Here is a 19,696-nt window from a genome sequence, read left to right as displayed (position 1 = left end):
CTGAAGGAACTGGACTAGGACTCAGGATGATGATTAAAGGAAGTGAGGCAAAGCTGTATATTTCAGAGAAAGCTTGTTCAGATTCTGTATTCAGTTCCCAGCTCTACCATTGACACTTCCCATGTGACCTCGGGCAAGTCTGTGCCTCAGATCCCCATCTGAGGATTGGGAATATAATCCTTTCCCCATGTCTTCGTTGGTCTTGTGTATTTAGACTCCGAGCTCTTCAAGGCAGGGACTCTCTCTTACAGGGTGTTTGTACAGGGTCTAGCACAGTGGTATTCAACCTGTGGTCTGCAGACCCCAGGGGGCCCACAGAATATGTGTAAGATTTCAAAAGGGGTCCGCACCACCATTTGACTTTTTTTAAGGGTCTGCAATTGGGGGTGGGGGAGGAGGTTGAAAACCACTGGTCTAGCACAATGGGGTCCCAATCTCAGTGGTTTTCTCTAGGCATTATATGAGTAAAGATAGCAACTACAACCTCAACCCTGCCCAGCCCTGGCCCTCCTTGCCACCTAGTTGTGCCACCTCAGTTCCAACCTCAATCACCCCCTCACAGTTTGTCCAGAATGTGACCAACCTGAGAGCCAATCCTGCACCCACTGACCTCAATTACAAAACTCCCATTGACTTCAGGGGACCAGGATTGCACCCAAGATACCTGTAACTGGATGTAAATCTCACCAAAGCCTTGCCCAATGGAATAATACCTTCCCATCTTTGGTTTCAAATACTCTATTTGATACAACCTTGTTGTCAACTGACCTGCTTTGCAGCACCTAAACAATATGCTTCCAAACAATTGCTTGGTCCACTAGCACAAAAGAGAGAAATGGAATTTAAATGAATGAATCTCTATTCAGTGAAAAAGCTTAGGGACAGACCTTAAAGTATCAATGTCCTAAGTGTAGCTGATAAATGTCTGATCTCCTAATTTGTGCATTAGTTGCGCTCAGCTATATTAATGAAAAAATAAAAATCGTACTTACTTTTCATTGCTGGGGGCCATCTCACATCTTATTGCTGGGCAAGTTGCTTTCTCCAAAGGTGGTAACAGTGCTGATAGCCAAGGACTGGGAGGCAGGAGGCCGGGGTTCTACTCCCAGTTGCCACAATCTGTCACCGTTCCTCTCTGCTCCTTTGTTTCCTCATCTGCAGAAGAGGGGATAATGGTCACATGGGAAAGGCTTTGAGCTCCTTGGATGATGAGTGCTGCGTGTGGGTAAAGTAGTAATCCTTATTAACTAAGGATTAATTAAAAGGAAAACTTTTAGAAGCCTATTCCTCCAATCTCATCTGCACCTTATTATCTAAGGCTACAACTGAGACCAGGCCCCCGCTCTGCAAGATGCTGTACATACATAAAGTAGGAGACATTCCCTGCCCTGAAAAAGCTCTTGATTTAGATGGACAAGATAAACAAAAGTAATATTATCCCCTTTTTACAGATGAGGGGCTGAGGTGCAGAGTTTAAGTGACTTGCCCAATGTTGTGCAGGAATTGTATGATAGTTCACAATATATCCCTGATTTCTCCAGTCTCAGTCCAATGCCTTAACCTCAAGGCCAACCTTCCACTCATACAAAAAAACCCACTAAAAATGTAATTAATAAATGGGCAGCTTGCCAAAATAAATCCCAGAATAGGTGCAATACAGACAATAAAAAGAACGTACCCATAAGTGCAATAAGCTGACCCCACAAAAAGCAACATAAACTCAGCAATGTAAGGACAAAACCAAGCAAAGTCTTGAGCCTTGCTCAGAAGGATGTTTCAGATGTACTCTGGGGTAACTGGAGGTGTTCACGTGGACACACTGGAGAATTGTGCCTCCTGCTAAGCATGGTGTTTCTTGTCCTTTCCAGACTACCTTATGGAGAGATCAGCAGTTCCAGTCTTGACAAGACTGTTTCAATAACTATTGCTACAGCAGAACATCTAGAAACAAAGACAGCCCCTCAAACAGGCGGGTTTAATGGAAGGCTTTAATACTAACTTAGTTGAAAAGTCATTACTGTGCAGCACTGTGCATTTTCTCACATAAATGTGGTAGACATTTGCTAGACCACTCCCCTAATGTGTTTAAATCTCTCTTTCCAAAAACAATCCATTCTGTTGCTTAAGCTAATAACATTTCCATTTTTTTCTGCCACTCTGCAGGCACAACTTATTAAATACCACACTGAAAAGAAGCAGACCACTGTGGGCTTCCCTACACTCATTGATAATTATAATTACCTGCCCATTTAACCAGTTTGCTGTCTTTATTCAATATCTAACGAAAAGCCCAAAACAATCCCACCCCCACACCAACCATTTGTATATTGTTCAAGGGTTTATTAAAGTCTAGATGGGCAACAGCACCTGTTTTTTGCTTTTAAATGACACAGGGCCAGCTCCTCAGCTGGTGTAAGTTGATATAGCTCCACTGAAGTGAGTAGATCTGGCCTTTTAGATCCAAAGATCCTTTTATCCATAGGACTAAATCAATCACCTGTGTAACTTTCCTGACTTCAATGCACTTAAGTCAGAGATTGTTTGGTCCATTATGTAGTACATAGAAGTAATACTTGGCACTTCTTAGCCATACATTTCACAAGGCTTCGCAAAGGTGAGCCATTCCCATTAACTTAATTTGACAAGTAGGGAAACTGAGGCACAGAGCAGTAAATTGACATGTCCAAGGTCCCACAGCAAGTAAGTGACAGAGACAAGAATAAACCCAGACCTCTTGACTTGAAGCCCAGTACCCTATCCATCATGTCTCAATATAGCTTAGCAAACTAATGAAGTAGCCACCAGAAGCTCAGTGTTCTCTCAGTATCAGAAATAGATCTGACCCCAAGCAGCAGTCACCCAAATCTGAACTTCTTTCAGATTTGGGGAACCAAACTTCAGATAGACAGACGCTAGCCAGTGGGTGTAACTAAAATGATGGGCATGAACACACTTTACCTTTGATTCTGTCTTCAATCTATGCAGCCCAGACCCAGCTTCTCTGAATATTTCAGAACATAAGCTATTCAGGCCTGGGGATTTCTTCATCTTTACCTTTTTAGCTTCGTAAGCACAATGCAATAGTTACTGTTGTGCCTCCCGGCTGCTCTTCATTGTTGTATAGGCTCATTTTCTCTGCTAACCTACTTTTACATTTCTCATGCAAAGCTGGATGGCTGGTTTTAGTTTCTACTTGCTTTCTCAAGCACTAGGATAAATCTACCTCGGGTGCTAAACAGGAGTTACTGGAGTGTCTAGCCTGTACATCCTGGCTTTAATAGTTGTTCCAGCTTCTAGCCAATCCTTTTCAGTGCACTCCCAGTGTGCCGCATATTAAAAGGGGTTCCTCCTCCATGCAACTACTTCTGTTCATCAACCAGCCCCCTCTCCCCCATCAGCAAGTGGTGATTGCTGGGGCCATGCTGTTCTTGGATTTCAAGTTCATCAATTCCTCTGAATGATGGAAATCGGCTCCCCCACCAGCACCCCCCTCAAAGCATCCTGACAACCTAGGAAGGAAAGTTATCTTTCTTCTAATAGCAGCTCAATCCCACTGCCTGCCAGTTGATTCCTGGACATCTTCAATTCAGTATCGTAAATACACTTAACTAGGAGGATGGATATACAGATATTTATTTATTTATTTGATAGGACAGTTATTTAAGGGATACATTATTTATGTTGCTCTGTAGCACAGAAAGCCATAATGGCAGCTGAGATTTGAATGGATCTGAGAACATCCTAACACAGCAGTGCAGAGTGCCATTATGTGTGAGGAAGAAAGAAGGAGCACCTATGGACACGAGGCAGGGGGGGAAAAAACGGGGGATGGATCTGCACAAGAGAAAGGCAGAACTCAGTGGAAGGAGAGGTGAAAGAGAAAAGGGGGAGTGAGGAAGCAAGCAAGGGAAGGTGATGCTAGATCGAGGAGAGAAAGGGAAGCTGATGGGGCAAGCCAGATACTGAGACAAAAAGACAAAAGGAGTTGGGAGAGAGGCAGAGCACACATTTGATCCAACAAGCAGGTCTCTGCAGGCTGTGAGCACCCAGCCAGACAGCTGGGAAGTGGAATCCTGTTGCAGTGTCAGCCGGAGGGCAAGGGCAAGAGGAGGAGTGTGAGTCTACGTGCAGCTATGTTACTTCATTACTCACCCAGGCCGCTCTTCTGAGTTCCAACTAGTCAGAGGTCCCTTCTGCGAGCCACAGCCAGGAGACAGCCTGGGTTTAAATATTCCTTTCCAGACATTACCCTGAAGATTTTAAAGGCTAAATTCCTTATCTTTGTGTGGTGTTAGGTTTCCATTTTAATCTTCTGTTCCTGGATATCTTCAGTACAGTAAGAGATAATCAGATGAGCTATTGGGCAGACTCTCAGCTGGTATAAATCAGGGAGGATCCATCGATTTCACCCGGCTGGCACACTGGCTGAGAATTTGACCCATTTTTAAATATTACAGTAGTACTTAGGAACTCCAATCAAGGAGGAGGGCCTATTGTGCTAGGTGCGGAACAGAGAGGAAGACGGCATTCCCTGTCCCAGAGAGTTTACAGTCTAAGTGCCAGACAGGACATAACAAGTGAATAAGACAAATTAATGGGGTTTGAGCGTGAGACAAACTGAACAGGGTTTAGTAGAAAAATAGGCATCTCAGCTGGCCACTTGCCTGACCTTCCATTCCAGAAGAGGAGCTGGCTCTAACCCCTCAGGCTGCTATCAGCTTGCTGGAAAGTTCCTTTCTGGTTTCAGAATTCTCTTTTGAGCGTCTGGTTACTAAGACCACTCCTTCACATTTAGGTGCTGCTCTGACTCCAGGACGGCTGCACCTCTTGTCATCACTGGGATACATGAACTCTCTGAGAGGGGTTCGTGATTAAGGCCCTCCAGGGGCTTTACATACCAAAAAGGTATCTCTGTCCTGATTCCTGGGCCTGTTCCAATGCCCACTGAAGTCAATGGGAGTGTTTCCATTGACGTCAATGGGCTTTGGATCAGACCCCTAGTGAGCAGAACAGGTGGTCATATTACAAAAACCAACCACTACAATTGACCTCCTTGCTGGAAGCCTCAGCAGAGAGGCAAAGGAGGGAATGGGCCCTGAAGACTCAATTCACCTTTTGCTCGTAGCCTGCATGGCAGGGTTTATTATTACTTTTATCTGCTGAACACTGCCAATATGTTTGTTTTGTGCCTATCTCTGGGTTTTGTAATCCCCCCTACGTAAAGGGATTTATAATCTACACATTTTAATCATTGTCCATACTGCTCTGTATGTACATGCCCTTGTATATGCCTAATAATCCAGGACCATGCATGTCACCCTTTCTACATATCTGTCCATGTCCCAGCACATGTATGCTGGCATATATCTCTTTGATGAGGGGGCTGTCACAGAGCATGTTCACCTCCAGAGCATCTCTTTGTACCAGGCCATGGCATGGTAGTGGTTACTTTAGCACCACTTTGTCCATGCTCCTGTTCTGCAACAGTGGAGCTTCCATAGCCTAGCCCTCCAGCCCTGTCACCTCACTGTCCCGTCCCTTTCTAGTTAACAGGAAAGTCCAAAATAGGAAAACTCAGAGTCTAGAGGCCTGCATGCCAGGTCCTTGGTCCCCAGCTGGGGCTCATCATTCTTGGCCTTTGTCCTGTACTTCTTTTTCCTCTTGGTCTGGAGGAGAGGTAGGGGGAACCAGGCCCGCCTGCCCACCCACCCACTCCTCTGGGTTCCAAAGGCAGCCAAGGGCTGATCCTTCAATCCCTCATCACTTCTCTCCACTGCTCCTACCTTTTTCCTGTTTGTCAGCATCTTCCACAGGTCTGGTAACTCCCCTATTCCCAACCTGGTATTTGTGGCTCATCGGCACTTTCCCCCCAACCAGTTACTCAGGAGCTTCCTCAAAGCAGTTCCCAGCAGTGCTGTGTCCTCTCTGGCAACAGCTGGGCAGTATTTCAAACAGTCCTTCTGGTATCCCTCATTAAGACAGGAGTCCCCCATCAACTCTCCTCCTGGAGCTGGAGTTGTAATTCAGCCAATCCCTCTGTTTCTCCCTAAGGCAAAAGTCCACCAGCTTTCTTTCCTGGAGCTGGTGTTGTAAATTAAGCCAGCTGTAGGGCCTTACCTAGCTTCTCCTTCAGCTGGCCTCTCTTTTCCAATTAGTCCTCAGGCTCAGAAGGTTTACCAGGCAGACCTCTTTCTGTTACGAGGGAAGAGGCAGCATATATGCAGCGCCCTTTCCCAAGGCCCATCCCAACTGGCTGAGAGAGAAGGGAACCTTGCCCAGCTCACTTCTGCAAGGCTTCTGGTCCCCAGCCCTTAAAGAAACAGTAATGGGATTTCCTTCCAAACACTATTTATTCCCACGACTGCTTCCTCTCTACCAATAACTATTTTTGTCTTTTTCCATTTTTCTGTACCTGAACAAGAGCTCTGTGTAGCTCGAAAGTTTGTCTCATCTGCCAGCAGAAGTTGATCCAATAAAGATATTACCTCTATCTTGTCTATTTGATATCTCCTAGGACCTTTTATATATCAGACTCCACAAAATCTTAAAGGGCCACACCACAGGACAGGGTGGGCTGACTGCTATGCCCCACTACCCTTAAGGAGACAGACTATCCCGTCACAGAGAGGAACATGGTTTAGTGGTTAGAAAATGGATGAGCGGGGAGCATAGTCTACTGGCTAGAGTAGAGGGGGGGAATCAGGTGTATCCAGATTTTGTTCCCAATACTATCACTGACCCTGTGCGTATTTAGGCATGTTATTCAGGTCAACATTTTTTAAAGTGGCTTCTTATTTTCAGTACCCAAACTTGACTCACTTTGGAGTCGATATTCAGAATTACTGAATAGTACACCCCCAACACCAGATGAAATGGTCTGGAGCTGCAGGTGCTAAGCATCTCTGAAAATCAGGTCATAAGTGTCTAAAATAGGGCACCTAAAAATAGAGGGGGTATTTGAAAATGTGGCCTTTAATCCCTGCATCAATTTCTTCATTTCTGTAAAATGGAGATAAGGATACTTTCGTATGTTTCAAGGTTATTATTATTTTTTTAGCTTGATCAATAAGTGTTTACAAAATACTTTTAAATTGTCAGCAGCAAAATGCTATGGAAGTGCCAAATATTTGTGTGTGTGGTGTTCTCTATGCATGTTTTCATATGTTTGCTGATATGTGTTCATCTGAATTTAGATGTTTATCTGCCAGGATCTATGAGTGAAATGCATGTCTCTACTCCTTTCCCTGTGTGTGCATTACCTCTCTCTCTCTCTTTCTCTCTGTGTGGTTTATTTGGCATTCCACAGCAGCTCCTTTGGAACTGATGCTCAATAATATAGTGTCTCCCTAGACACTCTCTCTGCCGGCAAACTCTCGTGAAGAAGATTATCATTCACATCTTTCTTTTTCTGTCTCATGCTGTTCCAGTGTCTCTTTTAGTCTCTCCTCACGAGTGTAATAAAAAACAGACTTGCAATAATAGCTGGTCCCGAAAAATTGTTCCTTCTCATGGAAATTTTCAACAAAGAAAACTTTTGCTTCTGCTGAAATTTTCTATGTACATTTTCAAGTTTTTGGCTGAAAACCAGAAAGTTTTTGGCCAAAATATTTTGACAAAAAAATTAAGTCTTCATGAAAAGCAGATACTTTTTACAAAAAAAATTTGTTTAATCAAAACCCTCATTTTCCTTTAAAAAACAGTTTCAATAGACATTTTTCTACTAGCCTTTCTTGCAATGGAGTTGGCCTATGTGACTCAGTACAGTAGTAAGCAGAGGCAGTTTGGTGCACCCTCTTGTGGCCATATTGAGAATATACTGTCACTGCGACTTCATAGTTTGCTACAGTACACACACGCTCAACTAAAAAAATCATAACTTAAACCCACCCACCCCCATTTCCCTACTCTCATTTCTAACACCATCAATAAAAAGAAGTTAATCAAACCTACATTTTAAAATGCATTTGTTTTAAATGAAAGAATGAGGTTTTGTACAACCTTTTTTTTTTTTTTTTACACAAAACCTAAACATTGGACCCAAGCAACCCAAGTCTATCACTTTAATAAATAATATCAGTGTCATATTTACAAGAAAGGGAAAATAAAGGGAATTTGTCCAAGATCACAGCGAGTTTTACACTAAGGATAGTAGTGTCACGGGCAAGAGGTTTGCTTAATATGGAAAGCAGTATTATTCAACAAATAGGACTGGGACTCAGGGGACCTGGGTTCTCTCTCCAGCTCAACTTGTTCTATGATGTTTGGCAAGTCTCTGGTGGCCTGTGATATACAGGAAGTCAGACTACATGATCTGGTGTTCCCCTCTACCATTAAACTCTACGACTTTACGTCTCTGTGGCTCAGTTTCCCTGTCTGTAAAAGAAGGATAATTATACTTGTCCATCTTTGTGATGCATTTTCAGTTGAGGTTTGCCTCATACTGGTCATTGCTATACATTATTACATACAGCCCAGCTTCAGGACAGCGCCTGGTGTCTGATTGCACTATAGTGAATTCTCTTCCCTGACAACATGGAGGGAGAAAAGTGGAGTTCCCTACGCTACAGGAGAGTGAATAATTTCAAGATGGGACAAGGGCTCAGTTCTTTCCAGTCAACATCTAAAATACATCAATGAACCCTCTTGTGTGTACTTGGCTTTGCTTTATCTCAGGGGGCTGCTGGCTTTGATAAGGCTCATATTGTCAGCAATCCCAGAGTAAAGGGACAACCTTGAAGTCACTCCAGGGCTGTCTTTATCCTGGGAGCAAATGTAACGTTGCTTCCAAATGTTTACAGGGAAGTTTGGTATTACTGTTGTAATGGGAAGAATCCTCTATAAAGGCCAAAACCTGAATGCACTGAATTTCTGAAGTCAATGGGAGCTCGAGGTGCTCAGCACCTCTGAACAATCAGGTCATTTATTTAGTTGCCTGAAGATAGCTATCAGTGCCTAACTTTTGGCATGCAAGTGTGACCATTTTGGTTACACTGCAGCGACAAGAGCTAAGCAAGGGCTAAAAGAACCTCAGTAAACAATGCCACAGACCCAGAAGAGGAAGCACTGATTGGACAAGCCAGACCTTTGGCACTGAGTGAGTGTGTGCACCCATGAGAGATGTAGCCCTGTCTTTGGTCCCAGTGAGACAGAAAAAAGTTGCTTATTTGTATTTTATGCCCATTCCAAACACATACAGCTCATCACCTTTTCATACTGCACCATGTTAGTCACATCCATTTAAAAAAGGGGATGAAAGAGGACCCAGGGAACTATAGACCCATCAGCCTAACTTCAATACCTGGAAAGATACTGGAACAAATTATTAAACAATCAATTTGAAAGCACCTAAAAGATAATAGGGTTATAACGAATAGCCAACATGGATGTATCAAGAACATATCATTTCAAACCAACCTAATTTCCTTCTTTGATAGGGTTACTGGCCTAGTGGATAGGGGAACAGTAGCCGTTAAATATCTTTATTTTAGAAAGGCTTTTGGCACAGTCCCACATAACAGTCTCATAAGCAAACTAGGGAAATGTGTCTAGATGAAATTACTGGGTGGGTGGAAAATTGGTTGAAAGACCATATTCAAAGAGTAATTATCAATGGTTCACTGTCAAACTGGACATTATCTAGTGAGGTCCTGTGGGGGTCTGTCCTGGGTCTAGTACCATGCATTATTTTAATTAACGATTTGGATAATGGAGTGGAGAGTATGCTTATAAAGTTTGTGAATGACACCACGTTGGGAGGGGTTGCAAGCACTTTGGAAGATAGGATTAGAATTTAAGTGGCATTGTGTGACTTTATCTATAAAATATGACCATGTAGATCATTGTTTCAACCATTGTTATATATTTGCAACAAATCTTGTACAAAGGTTGTAAAGTAAGGTGTCTATGGAAATGGTATGATTTGCTGAATATGATTATGCTATTTGTATGCATGTATCATTTTTGTACTTGAAGCTATGAGTATTGGCTCTATACCTGGTTGTTCCTGGAGTAACACCCACAAGGTAGTTAGTGAACACATCTTGAAGGGACTATTCAAATTAAGTGGCTCATCAAGGGACACTTAACTCATAATTGACCATGGGAGATACCCATCTACACTAAATGGACTTTCCTGTGGACGTTCCATCTGAAGTGTAGGTAATGGCTTCCTGCTATGCCTAAGCAAAATTGTGCATGGACGTGTGACTTGCCCATATGACTCCAAACATCATCTTGTCACCTGTGATTTTTCACTAGCTGTGCTGAGGGCTTTGTTTGAAACAATAGGTTTCCCTCTACATGGCAAAAGCTATAAAGGCCATGGAAACACCTCCATTTTGCCTCTTTCCTGCTCAAACCTCTGGACTATAGACTTAGACTTATACTAATAGGAGCATTCTACCCACGGGATTGAGGACCTTCCAATGATTTGGAAGCAACCAGAGACTTGACTTAAGCCTGCAGTTTATTCCATCACTGCTACAAACCTGATCCAAGAACTTTGCAATTATTGTATGTATTTGATTCCTTTAACCAACTTTAACTCTCACCTTTCTTTTTTCTTTTTATAAATAAACCTTTAGATACGAAAGGATTGGCAACAGTGTGATTTTTGGGTAAGATCTGAGATATATAGTGACCTGGGCGTGTGGCTGGCCCTTTGGGATCAGAAGAACCTTTTGTTTGATGAGACTGGTTATAAAGAACCACTTATCTTTAAATCCAATGTTTTTGGTGGTGATACAAGGACTGGAATGCCTAAGGAAACTGCTTTTCTGACTTCTTATTAGCCAGTGTGGTGAAATAGAAGTTTCTTTTGTTGCTGGCATGGTATATCTCATGGGTGAATAACCTCTAGTTTTGGGGTGTATCTCCCCTATTTTGTCCTGAATTTGGTATTCTCAGTTGTGACCCCCCAAAGGCATGGTTACACCTTGACAAATTGGAGGACTGGTCTGAAATAAACAAGATGCAATTCAATACAGACAAGTGCAACATGCAACATTTAGGAAGAAAAAAAATCAAATGCACAAATACAAAATGGGGCATAAGTGTCTACACAGTAGTGCTGTTAAAAAGGATCTGGGGGTTATGGTGAATCACAAATTGAATATGAGTCAATAATGCGATGCCATTGCAAAAAAGGTTAAAATCGTTCTCGGACGTATTAATAGGAGTGTCGTATGTAAGACCCAGGAAGTAATTGTCTGCTCTACTCGGCACTGGTGGGTCTCAGCTGGAGTACTGTGTCCAGTTCTGGATGCCACACTTTAAGAAAGATGTGGACAAACTGGAGAAAGTCTAGAGGAGAGCAACAAAAACAATAAGTTTAGAAAACCTGACTTACAAGGAAAAGTTACAAAAACTGGCCATGTTTAGTCTTGGGGAAAAGAGTGAGGAAAAACCTGATAACAGTCTTCAAAAATGTTAAGGGCTGTTATAAAGAGGACAGTGATCCATTGTTCTCCTTGTCCATTGAAGGTAGAACAAGAAGTAACTGGCTTAATCTGTAGTCAGGGTGTTTTAGGTAAGATATTAAAAAACTTTCTAACTATAAGGATAGTTAGGCACTGGAATCCAAGGGAGGTTGTGGAATCCCTGTCATTTGAGATTTTTAAGAACTGGTTAGACAAGAACCTGTCAGGGATGGTCTTCTAGGTTTACTTGGTCATGCGTAAACACAGGGGGCTGGTCTTGAGGTCCCATCCAGCCTTACATTTCTATGATTTCTCACTCAAGCTAAAGGGTTCAGCACCAGATTAAAAAAAGGAAATGTTTTAATTTGAAGGGAAAAAAACCCAACCAATTTGCTTTATTTGTCTCTGGGTAAGTGACTGAGAAAAGATGTATAAGCCTACTTGTGCCAGTCACTTGTTTGACAGAAGCACTGTCTTGTTTGCTTAGCTTCATTGTTCTCACATCCTTCACTCATCATTACACAAAGAAGCTATCAATGCCTAGTGTTATCCCACTGGGATGATGTGCTGCCTCCTCGAGAATGGGGAAAAAAACCACAGGAGAAAACCATATAAATGGAACAAAATACAGTTTTTTTACTCTGGCTCAGTACCCCACTGTATGGCCACCAATTTGTTGTGAGTGGACCCACTCGCTGGGTCCCACATGATTCCAGTTCAACTAGATACAGGTATCAAGTATCAGAGGGGTAGTCGTGTTAGTCTGGATCTGTAAAAAGCAACAGAGAGTCCTGTGGCACCTTTAAGACTAACAGATGTATTGGAGCATAAGCTTTCGTGGGTGAATGCCCACTTCGTCAGATGTGGGCATTCTGACGAAGTGGTTACATGCGTCTGATGAAGTGGGCATTCACCCACGAAAGCTTATGCTCCAATACATCTGTTAGTCTTAAAGGTGCCACAGGAACCTCTGTTGCTAGATACAGGTAGAGTCTAGTCACTCTTTCTAGCTCTGGGACTCCAGGGCATCCCCCCCCAGCTCCGACCGCTTGTCAGACGCCTTTCCTTGGATGTGGGATGCCACTGTCCAGCTGCCTTAGACCTTGAAAGCAGTGTCTCTCCTGAGCTCCCTGTTCACTTACACATGCTCCCCCAAAGCTCCACCTAGGCTGTGGGCTCTCTGGGCTTCTAGTGTAACCCCTCTGGAAACAAAGTGGCATGAAAGCAAGGAACACAGGCTGAGCAAAGGAATTTCTTAACCACAGTCTTTAATCTTAAAGCACTTGAGAGTTACAGAACATTAGACATAACAAGAGTTCTCAGATGCACCCTCCACTAGTCTGAGCTCACCCCTTCTTTTGAGTCCAAGGGTCAGCTGTGTTTCAGCGTGCACGGAGTCCCTCCTGACAGTACTTCAATGTGGCCCCCTCTGCCTGCACAGAGCAGAAGACCCCTGCTCTTAAATAGAGCCTCTGTCTCTGAGCCATGTGGACAGATGGTGTAGTTACAGATCCAGCAGTCAGGTCTGTGTCCCCACCCCATGTGGGCTCATGTAGAAAAAACATTGCTTCCTGGGAGTGGGTCAATAATTGAGAGACAAACAAAATCAGTGGCCCTAGCTTGCTGTGTGATGGCTCTTAGTGTAGTTCTTCAATGAGGTGTTAAACAATTCTCCTGAGCCGGGCCGCTGGCTGGAACACAGTACGATAGGTTGCCCTCAGACAAGGTTAGCCTAGCAGTCAACATCTCTACAAAAAGAGCTCATAATTTGATACAGACATATCCTATTGTGTCACAAGAGTACTCTCCTGCCAGGAGAGAGGGATCAACAGCCTACAGCCCAGGGAGCTAAATGATGACCTTCAGGCTGCAGCTGGTTCTCTCCCATAGACTTAAAGGGCCAGCTAATGGGAGAGCCTACGAGGAAAAGCTCAGATAAGGTGGTAAACTCAAAACGGGGAGTTCAGTAAAGGCCACGTAGTCAGAAAATCATGAGGTGGCTGATTTTCCAGCTTTCTAAAGGCTCTGGTGGATATGGGTGAGAAACAGCCTGTGTTTTCCAGAACTGCAGCCCAGCATGCTACAGATTTCAACTAGTTATGTCTTTCCTTTACTCTGCTATGGTGTTCTGCTGATATATTCCGATCCTTCAAGATCTTGGCTCTTTCCTTCAATTGAGATTTGCTACCATGTCACCATGCTCCCAGTGAATATTTAATTAAAGATCATCATCTTCTTCTCCGCCCCTGCTTGTCTCTCGCACTCTCCAGGGCCAATGGCCATTTGAGTCAGGGCAATGAGTCTAAACAAGCTGCAGAACTCAGAATTCAGTCAGGATGGCTGACAAAGGCAAGGGAGAGGAAGGAGCTGATTGGGTGTAGTAGTAGCTGGCTCTTCTCCTCTGTACTCTTTATTAAGTCAGGGGTAGCCAAAGGTGCAATCTGCAGGCCGAATGTGGCCCAGAAAGCCCTAAAACGCATCATCCCACAGCTGCCTTCATGTCCACTACAAAGCTGCAGCTCACAGACTGCAAGTCCCAGTTTCTCTGACTGAGCTTGGCTAGTATCTGGTATATTTACAAGTGTACCCATCACTCCGTGCCTCTTCTGCTCCCTGCAGAGGCTGACATACATCTACAGACCTTGTGTGACTGTGTTTTAAAACAGCTGACAGTTCGGATGAGTGGAGTGTAATTGTTTCAAGAGTAGGAACATAGGAATTGCCAGACTGGATTAGACCCATAGTCCATCAAGTCTGGTATCCTGTCTCTGACAGCAGCCAGCACCAGATGCTTCAGAGGAAGGTGTGTAAGAACCCTGCTGTAGGCAGACCTAGAGTACCTTGTCCATGGGGGAATATTGTTCCCTAATCCCCCATTAATGTAAGGTTGCTTTGTGCCTTGAAGAATGAGGGTTAAATATCCCTTCTTTCATAACTCCTGGGTTTTGTTAAGCCATATGACTAACACTGGCTATTCTTATTAATCATACAAATGTCCAATTCTTTTTTTAATCTTGCTAAATTTGTGGTCTCCACAATTACCTTGTGGCAATGAGATCCACAGGCCAATTGTGGTGGGGGGTCGGGGGGAGAGAAGGGTTTCCTTTAACAGTTTTAAATTTTCTGCCTTTCAAGTTCATGGAATGTGCCTTCTGAAAGCTTTCTAGATTTACCCCCTTGGTGGGGCTAACACTCAAGCCAGAATGGACTGGCCAGTCTGCTTAGGAATCTTACTCTCACTCTCCCTTCTACCCAGGCGGGGAATCCTGGCTCAAGGAGGGACAATCCAGTCAACATCAACCACTATGCAACTAAGAAGAGTGTGGCAGAAAGCATGCTGGATGTGGCGCTGTTCATGGCCAATGTCACACAACTCAAAGCGGTGCTGGAGCAGAGGGTTTCATTCCAGTATTATGCCACCCTGATATCGCTCATCAGCATCTCTCTCTTCTTCCAGGTGGTGATTGGAATTCTTCTTATCATCATTGGTAAGATATCTTCTGAGCTTCTGTTTGCCTCCACTGTCAGCAGCAATCGGGGTCATGGAAGGAGGAATGGGGTGGCTGGTGCAAAGACCCACATTATTTCTCCTTCAAATTAGAGAATCTACCAGCAAATGCATTTCTTCCTTCTCCATCTTAGCCTCGAGCTTTACCACTCCTTCACTCCTCTGCTTTCCCATCACTGCACCCCTGTACTAGGGATGGGGAATTGTTTCTGCCATCTCCCCACACTGCACCCCTTCATGTTGCACTCCCCCAGAGTGACCTGCACCACATCTTTGCACTCTGCCCCCCTCCATACTGTCTCTGGCTTGTGGCCTAACAGAATGATTCAGCCTGCGGTTCTATCCAACCCTCATTTAATTGATCCCAAATCTGTCCTTGTGCTGTGTGTACAGTAGCTAACTGGGGTCCCTAGTGTTTCAGCTGGTCCTAGACATGTGCCCAGAGGCCCCTTGCTGTTGTGGTTTGTAGTGGTTCTGTGGTCCTCCTCCCTGTCAGACTCAGAGGGAGGCTACCCTGCCTCACAACATCAAACAGCAAGCAGTCAATTAGCAGACTAGGGCTCTGGCCCTCTGGTCAGGGCAGAGTAACAGGGACTCTTTAGTCCAAGAGACAATTTACACAGTCTGTAGATCTGGCCCTCTAGGCAGGGCAGAGCAATGAGCAGTCTTTAGCCAAAGCCTCCTGGCTTGGGTAGACAGCAATTAACACCTGGGGCTCAGGCTTTAGCTTTAGCTTCAGACTTCAGGCTGGAGCAGACAGCAGTCACAGTCTAGGGCAGAGGTCCCCAAACTGTGGGGCACACTCCCCTAGGCGGGTGCAGAGGAACATTCGGAGAGCGTAGCGGGCCCGGGCCAGCCCCCCTGGGGGGCAGGGAAGGAGCACCACCCAGCCCCTCCCCACCACCAGCTCTGCTCCAACCCTGCCCCAAGCTATGGCCCAACTCCTGTCCCTGCGCCTGGCCCCATCTCCAGCCTCAGCCCCGGCCACAGCTCCGCACCCGGCCACAGGCCCAGCTGCCAGTCCCCACTCCAGGCTGGCTGTGGCTCTGCTCCTGCCCCTAGCCTTGGCCCCTGGCCACATCCCTGCTCTCAAACCCACCCCCAGTTGCAGCTGCAGCCTTCTTACCCAGTCCATGCCCCACCCCCCAAAACTGCAGGCCCTGCTCCCAGCCTGGGGGGTTGCGAACAGGGGCAAGAGGGGGGGCGTGACCCTGAAAAGTTTGAGGACCACCGGTCTAGGGGCTTTCAGCCCCCTGGCTGGGGCAAGCCACAAACAGGGCACAGGCCTGCTAGCCTAAGGTAGTAGGCCACCTCCCATGGGGTGGTTTTAGCAGCAGGGGGTAGGGATACCCAGGCCCACACTGCTCCACCAGGGCCAGCCCAGGGCCCTAACAGTGTTAGTGATCCCACCACCCGGTCAGCGGGGAAGTCACCAAAACACGCTGACTCATTTCCCGGCAACACAACCGGACTAATGTCTGGTTCCCCATGGCTACTTCCTACCGCACATCCTTGGCGTGGCTCCGTAGTCCATGGGTCCTCCGGCTCCTCAGGGTAAATGGAGGATGGCAATCCCAGCAACTCCTCTCCACAATCAGTCTCCTCCAGGGGCAGGGCACTGCACAGCTCGGTCCCTGGTCCAGAGTTCAGCGGCAAGGTACAGCAACTGAGCTGACGGCCCGTCTTGTCCCGCCCCCCTGCTTCCAGCACAGGTGGCAGGGCTGTCTTGACTTTGCTCACCAGGGGCATGGGGCAGTTCCTCCCCCTCAGGCTCAGAGGGAGGCCACTCTGCCTCACTACAGGGTGCCTGCTCTGTCAGCACACGCATCTCCAGGGCCTCCCACACCTGCTCTGGCCCCCTTCTCCACACACCCACTTTGAAGGAGGAGCTCGAGGAGCCAGCTCTCCCTAAGCACCTTTCCCCTCGTACTGCCACCTCATTCAGTGCCCTCACCACTTGTGGAAACCTTTCCTGACCCTCATTGACAAGCACACCAGTGCCTCTATCATGTGTCTAAAAGCCTCCCATTACCTCCTCCCATGATGCCAAGAGCCCTTCCTTGCACCTCCGGGCTGGGCTATGTAGAAAGTTAGGTTGACCCAGCTAGGTCACTCAGGGGTGTGAAAAATTTGCAGATTTACCATAGCAACAGGAGACCCCCCCTTCCGTCACTGTAATAAGAGTCTACACTACAGCGCTGCAGCAGCACAGCGGCAGCTATGCTGCTCTAGTGTTTCTAGCGTAGACATGGTCTTACTTTGCAAAAGTTTCCACAGACCCCATCAGGCCTGGAGCCTCCCTTCAGCTGATAAATAAAGGCCTGTCATTCTCAGCACTTGTGTGTGCTCCTGTTTGGCGCTGTGAGGAATGACAATGGAGCATGAGCCTGGACTATAGACAGCGGTAACTCCCTTGTTATTTATGTAGGGCCTGATTGTCAGATTGACGTCATCGGGAGCTGTGGGTGCGCTTCAGAAAACTAGGCCCCTCTTGGTTAACTTGCACTGTTCTGCTCCCTCACTCCCCACCCCCACTCACAAACCCTGTACTGTAGTATTAATAAAATCATCCTCCCAGCTCCAATCCCTGGGACAACTTGCTGCCACTACCTCACGTGTGTTCAGCAGTCTGCCCAGGACATGGTTCCTTTAGGCCATGAGGCTTTGAGCCAGTTTTCAATTCTCCCTTTGTTTTGTGCTGTGTCTCAGCTCGGCTGAACCTGAATGATGTGTCAAAGCAGCACCGCCTGAACGTGCTCAATAATGTTGCCACGGCTCTGATCTTCATCACCGTCATCCTCAACATCTTCATTACCGGCTTTGGTGTGCAGAAGACTGGTCTCTAGGCCTGGAGAGCAAGGGAATCAGGTAATGAAGGGATGAGGGTCCACTACCATCCACCTTTGGAAGGGTCAACTGCTTCGGCAGTCAAAGGGTCTCAGAAATCATCAATGCTGTAGTGGAAGGGAAGGTGGGGGACAGCCCTACACATACACACATGGCCCCTTTGTGAATAGTGTTGTCCCATGGGAAGCCTGGGCTGTGTGACAGGATCTCTCAGGAAAAGGAATTTCCTTGCTCCGTCTCTAAAGCAAGGATGTCATGAGTCCACATTTATGGGATTCATCAGATATCTGGTAGCAGCAGTTGGTGTCCAGCAGATAGCAAATCCCAACCTGGATCATGATAGGTACTATGGGAGGGGAGTCAGACAGTGGAAAGGAGGGTGTGGCATGTATGTGGGAAAGGACCTGGTTCCCAAGAGCTATTCAGGCAGTGGGAGAGATCAGAAGAGGGACCAATGCTGGCAAGGGTGGTGGAAGGAAAGAGAGGCAGTAGGGAGGGAGCTTTTCAAAATGGCCACTGCTATTTGGTGATGGTGGTGGCCATTTTAAGAATCTGATTTTTGACCTTTATTCCTCTTGCCTTAATGGTTCCCACCAATAGGGTGACCATATTTGCCTATACTGAATATGGGACACCAGGTAAAATTACTTGTATTCAAGCAAGTTCAGTGGCAATCAATTGTACAAACATTCAAATTAACATCAACTTGCCTGAGCCTCTGTTAAAAAGAAATACTGTTTAGTTGGATTCTTTTTATTTACCTTCTTATCTTTAAGGCTTTAGGGTTCACACGGGGAGGGGTGACACACACACTTCCCTCCCTCTCCCCTTCCCCCCTGCCACACACACATGGGGAGAGGTGACACACACACACACACACACACACATATACACCTCTCTCATACTGTGTGTGTGTGTGTGTGTGTGTGTGTGTGTGAGACCGACCGACCCGACCCGACCCTCCCTGCCTGGCCCTCTCCGCCCTCCATGCCTGGCTGAGCCCCTGGGACAGACCCGCCTCTCCTGGTACCTGGCACTCTGTCTTTCCAAGGCAACACATGGGCAGAGGGCATGCAGGGTCACATGCCCTCCCTCCCCAGATTCCTACCAGGGTTCACACCAGAATGTGGCCAGCAGCAGCCTTTCAGCACTGTGCGGGACAGAAGGGACTGGAGCTGCTTCCAGCTGCCGGGGAGGAGGAGGAGGGATGACCTGGTTCGTGTCTTTGCAAAGCTTCTCTTCCCTCCACCCCCACATGTGTGGCTGGAAACAGCTTGTCCATTCCTGCCTGCACAGTGTTGAAAGGCAGCTAACACCGCCAGGCTGGCCACCGTTATAACCCAGCTGCCTCTGGTCCCCACACTACAGTGTGGGCAGGAAGGGGTTAAGTCCAAAGGATGCATTGTGCACCAGGGCCCAGGGAACCTGACTGCAGGGGCTTCAGTGAACCAGGCCAGAGAGGTTGCTCAACAGGGGAGGGTGCCTAGGGAATGGAGCAGCCCCACACTCCCTGGGGGCAGGAACCAGGGCAGGGGTGAGGGGTGGGTTTGAAGAGGGTGCTAAGCCCCTTCCCCAGGGGCTGCTGTGGAGCCTGCAGGTTCGGGGTGTAAACAGGCTGAAAATCACTCCCACACCGCTCCAGAGCTTAGCTGAGGGACGGAGAGGCTTCCCTGTGCCAGTGCTGTGCATGGCTTTGGCACTTGCAGGGCTTGTCTCCTCCTGGCCAGCGCCCCAGGCTCGAGGGTCTTGGGCTTTCCCAGGATGCCAGCCCAGCCAGAGGCAGTTAGGGAAGGAAGGAGCCTGCTTGCCAGGCTGCTGGTGAGCTGAGCGCTCCGACCTGGGGCTGGTTCTCCACACAGTGCTGGAAGCAGGATGCGCCAGGGGGTGGGATATGGAGGAGCCGCAGGCCTTGGGGGGGAGGTGA

The 19,696-nt window shown here is 46.6% G+C and overlaps 1 protein-coding gene across 1 annotated transcript in view; it reads left to right on the top strand.

Moving 5' to 3' along the window:
* Nucleotides 1–17,771, top strand: part of NINJ2 (ninjurin 2) — a 49,421-nt gene extending 31,650 nt beyond the window's left edge. The window contains exons 2-3 of the mRNA XM_065408844.1: nucleotides 14,674–14,905; nucleotides 17,635–17,771. Of these exons, the coding sequence (XP_065264916.1) occupies nucleotides 14,674–14,905; nucleotides 17,635–17,771 (369 nt within the window). The remainder of the gene's footprint in view (nucleotides 1–14,673; nucleotides 14,906–17,634) is intronic.
* Nucleotides 17,772–19,696: the final 1,925 nt, after the last annotated feature.

Source organism: Emys orbicularis, chromosome 1 (assembly GCF_028017835.1).
Source record: "Emys orbicularis isolate rEmyOrb1 chromosome 1, rEmyOrb1.hap1, whole genome shotgun sequence".
NCBI classification, from domain to species: domain Eukaryota; kingdom Metazoa; phylum Chordata; order Testudines; family Emydidae; genus Emys; species Emys orbicularis.
This window is presented reverse-complemented; position numbering and strand designations above follow the sequence as displayed.